We start from the raw sequence: 8,165 nt of genomic DNA on the forward strand, positions 1-8,165 counted from the left end.
GAACCAACAATTATTGAGCCGCGCGTGCTCACAATTAAATAACGCATATGGGAAAATAATCAAATATAAATTCATGATCGGATAATTAAGATAATCAATAGACGACCAAATGGTCATAGTCGATCTGTTTGCTTCTCAATATCAACGAATTAATTTATTAGCTACATTATTCTCCATCAATTATTAATAAAGGGGATGAAGAACAGGACAAGGAAATGCTGGTGTGGAAAAATACACGTTTTCTCCTTTTTCAGATTTCCAGATCATTGAAGAGTAGCGCTGAGTGTTTGGGCGGCTACCGAATCCAATTCCCTGCGCCGCCCCTTCAAAGGTAGAAACAATGGAGGACAAAAAGTAATTATTTTGTTATTTATGAATAATATAATTATATAATTTCTCCACCGGCCCAAGACTGGCATGCGTGATCGTTGTAAAAACCTTTTTTTTTTACAAATAATAAAAACCATTTTTAAAACAAACAATATCACTCGTTAATTATTCTTCCTTATTATAAAAAACTACTAATTTAAAAATTATTCTAAGATGGGTGGCATTAAAGAATCGAATTGTTTAATAAAATGGGTGGCCATCCAATTTGGTAACTCTATTATTAAATTATTCGAATAATAAAAAAATCTATATATCTCATGAACCGTACAAAAATTTTATTTTGAAGTATTTATATAATTTATTATTATAAAAATGTTGAATTTATAAACGCTACTGTTTCAAGTTTTTATATTTTTCAAAATAATCTGACTGTTATTGTTTAGTATTTTCTCTAAAAATATTTAAAATCATTTTTCAGAATATGTTTTTTTTCGAAAATAGGTCAAAATGTCAAAACCTCGCACAAGAACTTTGGAAGCATGCAAAAGCAGGAATAGAATGCACTACCTTATTGCTTAACGTCAAAGCAGCCGCCTGAATTTCCATAATAAAAATCACGCCTTTATTGAAAAAATGAGAACTGCATGATCGGTCCATACCAATAAAGCAGCCTCAATTTCTGCCGTTTCCTTTTCTTCTTCTTCTTCTCATTCTTATCCTTTTATTGTTCTCTTGGACGTTTCCGTTACGAAAATTCTTCTACTGTGATCAGAGAGAGAGAGAGAGAGAGAGAGAAGTGCGGATGGGTTGAGGATGGACGAGAACAGCAGCTGGTGTTCATCATCGAAGCTGCTGATTGGAGCCTAGTCCTTATTTGCTCCTCGGTATGATTCTATTTCTTTGCTTCACCCGGTGTTTCTATACCTAAAAAATTGGATTTTTTTTTTCTTCACTTTGTTAAGGAGGTGGAAATCCCTAGAATAATCTTGATGTTTTAGTAGATCACTGGGCTCGATTTTTTACGGATTCAGTGAGATTCTTATGATCATTTTTTTTGGAATGGTTTTTGATACAGGCGTCTTGTTTTATAGCTGTCTTTTTTTAAATCAGTTCGGCAAATATGTTTTTGTTTCTCCTCTCGATTGTGTACTCGATTGGGTTTAAATTTTCTAGTTTTCCGTTTCCTATCTATGTATGTCTATCCGAATTACTGTGAACATTTAAAGTTTTGCTCCCATACTTGGGATTATGTGTTCAGATATTCAATTCCTGAAGCTGTCGTTCCTTTTCCCCCCATCTTTTCTAGTAGAATTTGGAGGACTTTCTCATCTACTTCATATGCTTTTTCAATCCTTGTCCTTTCCTTTGTTGGTGCTCTTAAAGGTCTTATCTTCATATCGCTGCTCTATATTGTGGACAAGTATGAGATCTCTTTCAGTAATCACTGGAGAAGCTTATAAATCTTCTAGTATTGTTATTCTTTGTTTACTTTTTGCTAGCTAATCTTCTTCAGTTCCAATGCTTCAGTATTGTGAATTATGATATGCTTGATGTGTGATAGGTTGTTGTCCTGCCTGAGCAAACTATATCTTTTGCATATATAATGGTATAACTATTACAACATTCTAATAGTGCTTTGTCTTCCAACTTCGTAGGTTGGTGATAAAAATCAGAAGATAATCCACAACATTCAGTTTCAGCTTTGTCGGCCTTCTGAAGTGTGGTTTTTCGGTTACACCTGGCTCTTACTCGAACTTGGATTGGTTGCCTAATTTTATTTGTGCAACACCTGTTCTTCCCAATTTTGGACACTCTTCTGCTCGCTTCTGTTGATGACTACATTAGCAAATTCAGACCCAGTACACCTGTACTCATGGTGGGGCAATCATATCAGCCCCAAAAATTCCAAGTGGATTCAGGATAATGTTCAAGGTTAGTTAACCATGCATGAGTGTATTTTTGGTTTCTGAATGGTGTAGGCTTATATCTCTCGTTACCATAAATAACGTTCGATAGATATGGTAGACTTTGAGAATATATTTGTATTACACTGCATCCAACTTTATTATGCATCGTTTGTGGGAAAATATGTGCTTAATTTCAGATAAGAACCTAGGGGTTGGTAGTCATTGGTTTTTTGGAAGTCAGCCAACATATGTTGTAGTACTCATGTTAGCTGGGGTACAGCGATGCTATTAATGGGAGGGCACAACGTGATTGCCAAAGAACATGTAATGTCTGTCGATGAAAATGGCACAAGCAATGATATGTTTCTGGTAGCTATTTTCTTTAATTGCTGTCATTTCACTTTGCTAAGCTTTAACATATCTATAAACATATTTTGCTTGCAAGGTGCAACATTGTTATTAGATTTTTTGTCATTATGCCCTTAATATTCTTGCAAGATTGTACTAACTCAGGCATTCAAACTTAACAGACATGGACGTGAAGGTTAAAGCAATGATCAAGCTCATAGAAGAAGATGCTGATTCTTTTGCAAGGAGAGCAGAAATGTATTACAAGAAACGTCCTGAACTTAAAAAGTTGGTGGATGAATTTTATCGAGGGTATCGTGCCTTAGCAGAACGATATGAACAGTCAACTAGATTGCTCCGTCATGCTCATCGAACAATAGCTGAGGCATTGCCCAACCAAATTCCTTTGTTGTTTCCTGATGAATCTCCTAACGCTTTATCAGCTAATGTGTTGGACCCGCAATCACCCAAAATCTTTTCACCAATTTATACACAATATGACTCAGATGATTTCAAAAAAGAAGCATTTGGATTGTTCCCTGATTTTTATGTCAAAAAAAGAAATGGAGCAGATTATGAAGAAAGTGATCCATTGTCTGGAAGAAAGGGAATCAATCAATACGATGAGAAGCTTCCAGATGGCGAGGGGGCAGCACGTGCATATTCTTCAGTAGGGAAGGTGAAAAAAGTTCTGCATTCTTTGGAGGTAGAGGTTAAGGCTATTGAGAACAAAGCAGAAAACCATGATCAAGAAGCTAAAATGAAACGAGGTGCAAGCAATGTGATAAGAAAACTGCAACAAGATGTATCCGAGTTGTCATCAGAGATACATGTTTTGAAAGACCAGATAATGGAAGAATCTAAGCGTGCTAATAATGCTGAAAATGAAGTTCAAAGTTTAAAGGGAACCCTTTCTAGATTGAACTCCGAGAGGGATGAAACTCATCTCCAACAAAAGATATCTCTTGAAAGAATATCTAGTCTTGAACTACATTTCTCTCATACAGAAAATGAATTGTGTAAACTTCGTGATGACATGACAAAGGAAGTCAATAAACTTAAAAATGTTGAAGAGCTCAATCTATCTCTACAATGGGATTTGGAGACACTAGAACTGAAAGCAAGGATGCAAGAGAAAGAAATCAACCAAAAGCAAGAAGATTTGAACAAACTCCAAAGTACTTTACAAGAGAAATACCAGAACTTGAAGGCTTTGGAACTTTCTAATAAAAGTCTAGAGGAAGACATTATCAAACTTAAGGAGGAAAATAGTAGCTTAAATGAAGCGAAAGTTCACTCTGCTTTGGTGCTGAAAGGTCTCCAAGAAGAAATAATTTTGCTAAAGGAAAAGGAAATGGAATTGGAACATAAAATTGCTATCCTTGTAGAAGAAAAGGAAGTTCTTGCTCAAGAGCTTTATCATGTCAAAAAAGAAAAGGATGATTTAGAACAGAGGCATCAAGATCTAATGGAGAAAATGCAAGCAGTCGATTTATGTGTAGAGTTGCTTCAGACAGCCATTAAGGAATTGCAAATTGGTAACTATGAGCTGAAAGAAGCACGCAAGAAACATGAGGCTGAAAAGGATCTTTTTGAGGAGAAGCTGAAAGACATGGATAAAATTTCAGAGAAGAATGCTGTCTTGTATAAGCTTCTTTCTGATGTAAAAAATGAATTAGAAGATTTAAGAGGGAAATTTACAACATTGGAAAGTACACATGAGTCTCTGAAAAGTGAAATTTCTGTTTATATAAGTGAGAGGGATTCACTTGCTGCACAGGTAAAGATTCTTTCAGGAAACCTGGAGATGCTTTCAGTGAAGAATTCCCTTCTGGAGAATTCTCTGTCTGATGCAAGCAATGAAGTTGAGAGTTTGAGGTCAAAGCTGATGGGCTTTGAAAATTCGTGCCAGTCACTCAATGACCAAAACTCAACGCTTCATGCTGAAAGGCACGTTCTTATTTCTCAGGTAAATCTTTCCTTCTTTTATGCTCTTGCACATTTATATTTCTTTGCCATGCACAATAAACACAGATGACTATTATTTTTTTTTCTTCTAGAATTCAACTTCTCTATATTCATCTTCCAATTTCTAGCTTGACATTCTTTTATTTTAATCCTGTTAGTTGGAAAGCATAACCATTAACCTTGAAGATTTGGATAGTAGGCATAAAGAAATTATGGATAAGCACTTGAATTTGTTGAGAGAGAAGGATCAGATGATTAATCAGGTGAAGCAGCTTGAAGATGCTCTGAGATTAGAAACAGAACAACATGAAACTCTCATCCATTCATACAAAAACCTGCTATGTACTTCTGAAAATAAGATTTCTATCCTGCAAGAGGAATATCATGATAAAGAGAAACAGCTTCAATCTGAACAACATGATCTTATTGGTACTTTGGTGGAAAAATTTGTCCTAGAAAGGAGCTTGTATGATTTTAAAGAAGCGAATTTGGCTCTTTCCTTTGAAGCTCAAAAGCATATAGAAGCTTGCAGAAGTGCAGAAATACTAATTTCAGAGCAGGAGCAGGAGATACTCATTCAAACAAAAAAGATACTGTCATTATCTAATTATAATGAGAGATTAATTCATTGGATCAATCTGATAGTGAAAGCACTTTCCATAGACAAAGAGTTTAGATCTCTGGAAGATATCCAGGATGAAGTTCTTTTAGAGATAATTCTATATCAAATTCAAAAACTTTTTGATTCTGTTTCAGAAGTGGAGAGTAATAACATAGAACTGCATCTTCAGACATCAGTTATTACTACCCTATTGAGACATATAGGTATGGATGTCTTCAATCTTGGGTTGCAGAAGTATTCTCTTGAAAGTGAGCTTGAAATGAAAAATGAAAAGTTGTTTTCCTTGGATAATGAAAAGCGTGAAATGAAAGGAAGGGAAGCTCTACTGCTGATCGACCTGGACGCAAGTAACCAAAGGGAAGAAGTATTGAAGAATGCAATCAATGTCCTGACGGCACAGGTAACTGATCTGAAAAAAGTTCTACAAAGAAGAGAGTATGAGATTACCAATCTAATCCAAGAGAAGAAGAGTCTATCACTGGACTTCTGTAACTTAAGTCAAAAGCACAATGCTTTAGAAGGGGAGCACCTTGAAATTGTTGTTGAAGCCATGAGCCTGGATCATCTGTATCTGTTATCTGACAGTCTACATGCTGAGAGACTCACGGAATTGAAGTCCCTCAATTATGATGTAGAATCTCTTCATGTGATTAAGAACCGTCTTGCGGATGAGATTACTAGATTAAATGAGAAAATAAGTGTGCTTGAGGCTGAAAAGATGTTTTTCTCTGGCTCTGTTCTCTATCTGGAAGAAGAGCTGAGAAATCGCCTATTAAGTTTACAGTTTGATCTGGACATTGTCACTAGCTTATTTGAAGAACTAGATGTTTGTACAGAAACAACAATGAATAAATTGATGCAAACAGAAGCACAGCTATCAGAAGCCAATCAGAATCTTCAATCCATCCATGACAAAAACATGGTATTGAAAGAACTTCTTGAGTCTCTTGAACTGGATAATTCTGAGATTAAACTGGCTAAAGAAGAGATGGAGGGGGATTTCTCAATTATTTCACAAGAAATTGTTGATAGAAATGAGAAAATTAGATGTCTTGAGAAAGAAAATAAGATGATGCAAAGGAACATCAATGAGATGCATCAAAGGGTTGAAGTTCTTCTATGCTATCAGGAACAACTGATCTCAGACCTAAAGAAAGAAACAAGTGAGACTATACTATGTGAAGGCGAAATATCAGAAATGATGGGTGATATTCAGACTTTAACAATTAATGCAGCAGTGCAGGATGAAAAGTTTCATGACCTGATAGTGGAAACCAAGATTTGCGACCTTGTGCAAAGAGAAGTACTTATTTCTGAACTTGATTTTATCAAGGAAAATGTGGAAGATCTTCAGAATAAGCTTCATGAAATTGAGGGAGAAAATCAAGGACTGAAGGCTGATGTAGGTACACTCTTGTCAATGCTAAACTCCTTGTGGGATAGTATTATTTCTATGGAAGAACAAATTGTGTCAACTCCAAAGGCTAAACTATTCGCCAATCAGGCAGAACAGGTATACATTTCTTACATATACCTAATTTATTTCAAGTGGAAGCTATTTGTACTTTGTTTTTCCAATATTTCTTTTCTGATTTTAATAACAATTTCACTTTCATTATTCTAGTGCTAAGTGTGCAGTGACTTCATTTTTTGCCATAGTTATTCTCTATTTCAGAACCTTCCATTTTATATTTCTGCCTAGATCTTTCAGCTGGTTTTCCCCCTTTTTTCAGAAAATTTCCTTTGTGCCTCAACACGGCCACGAAGCAGATCAATTTAGTGAAAATCATATGAGTACAAAAGCAATTGGAGTTTTCCTGTTGGAGAGGTTGATTGACAAAGTCAAAACTCTTGAAAGGGTGATAAGAGACGGGAAAGGAAAATTAAAGCAAGAAATGATTGATTCCAGTGCCCATCTGAATATAGCAAGGAAAGATGACAATGGGTATCCAAAAGGTGATCAAATGATCAAAGACATTCAACTTGATCAGGCTATAGGCTCCTTGCCATCAAGAGAGAAGTTACATAAAGAAATAGGATATAATCCTTCGCTCGAAATTAACACTGACGAGTTGATCATTGACCAGTTTGATTCTCCAAAATCATCAATGGAATCACTACAAGAACGGAACATGGTTCAAAAAAGGTTTCATTCTGATTTGCAAAGGCTACTAGCACTAAAGGCAAGCATAGATGAGCTGAAAAAGAGAATAATTTCTAAAGCAGATAAACTGCCTGCCATCTATGGGTATGACTCTGTGAAAGAACAGTTGGAGGAGGCAGAAGCTGGCATGTTGGAGCTAACGGATACAAATAATAGGCTGAAATTGATGGCTGAAAATTGCAGTTCGTTGGATAGTGGAACCCACAAATCTGAAGGTATATATAAAATGGAAAGAATGCAAATCTCAGAACAGGCAAAGGGGGGATCCAAAGATGTTGCAAGGTTGGAGCTCAAGTTGCAGAAAATCCAATATGTTTTAATGAAACTTGAAGAAGAATTTGAATACAGACAGGACAAAGGATTGCAAAGAAACAGAGTATCTTTAAGGGATTACCTTTATGGGAGGAGAGATAATGAGAGCGAGAGAAAGCGCAATCCATTTTGTGGTCTCATGAGGCCTAGAACTAAAGTCCAGCACTGATTTTTGGAATCGTCATCAACCAAAATGAGCCTGTACAGTCTGGGTTTTTTAGTCATGATTACAGTTAGTTTAAGATATATAGTCTTCCTTATTTTCATGTTATTCTGCTATGAAATAACATTTTCTGTATAATGTTAGGGCACCGCCAAAAACAGCATAAATGTTGATAACAAGTGTTTATCAATATCTGTTCTACCTTTGCAGCAATAATAACATGGCTACAACTTTAACTTTGCCTTGAGTTGTGAAATTTCTTGATCATGTCTCTGTACATCATTATTTATTAAAATTGCATGAATCAGGGAAAACATGCATTGGAACCAAGTTTTGATGCTCAAATGACTT

General features: G+C 35.7%; 1 protein-coding gene across 1 annotated transcript; it reads left to right on the forward strand.

The window, feature by feature from the left end:
• Positions 1 to 956: 956 nt before the first annotated feature.
• On the forward strand, positions 957 to 7,957 carry LOC122036441 (protein NETWORKED 1A-like). The gene is made up of 5 exons (XM_042595757.1): positions 957 to 1,214; positions 1,986 to 2,262; positions 2,768 to 4,554; positions 4,712 to 6,688; positions 6,909 to 7,957. The coding sequence occupies exons 2-5, from the start codon at positions 2,163 to 2,165 to the stop codon at positions 7,818 to 7,820; spliced, it is 4,776 nt and encodes a 1,591-aa protein (XP_042451691.1). The 5' UTR covers positions 957 to 1,214; positions 1,986 to 2,162; the 3' UTR covers positions 7,821 to 7,957.
• Positions 7,958 to 8,165: the final 208 nt, after the last annotated feature.

Source organism: Zingiber officinale, chromosome 1A (assembly GCF_018446385.1).
Source record: "Zingiber officinale cultivar Zhangliang chromosome 1A, Zo_v1.1, whole genome shotgun sequence".
NCBI lineage: Eukaryota > Viridiplantae > Streptophyta > Magnoliopsida > Zingiberales > Zingiberaceae > Zingiber > Zingiber officinale.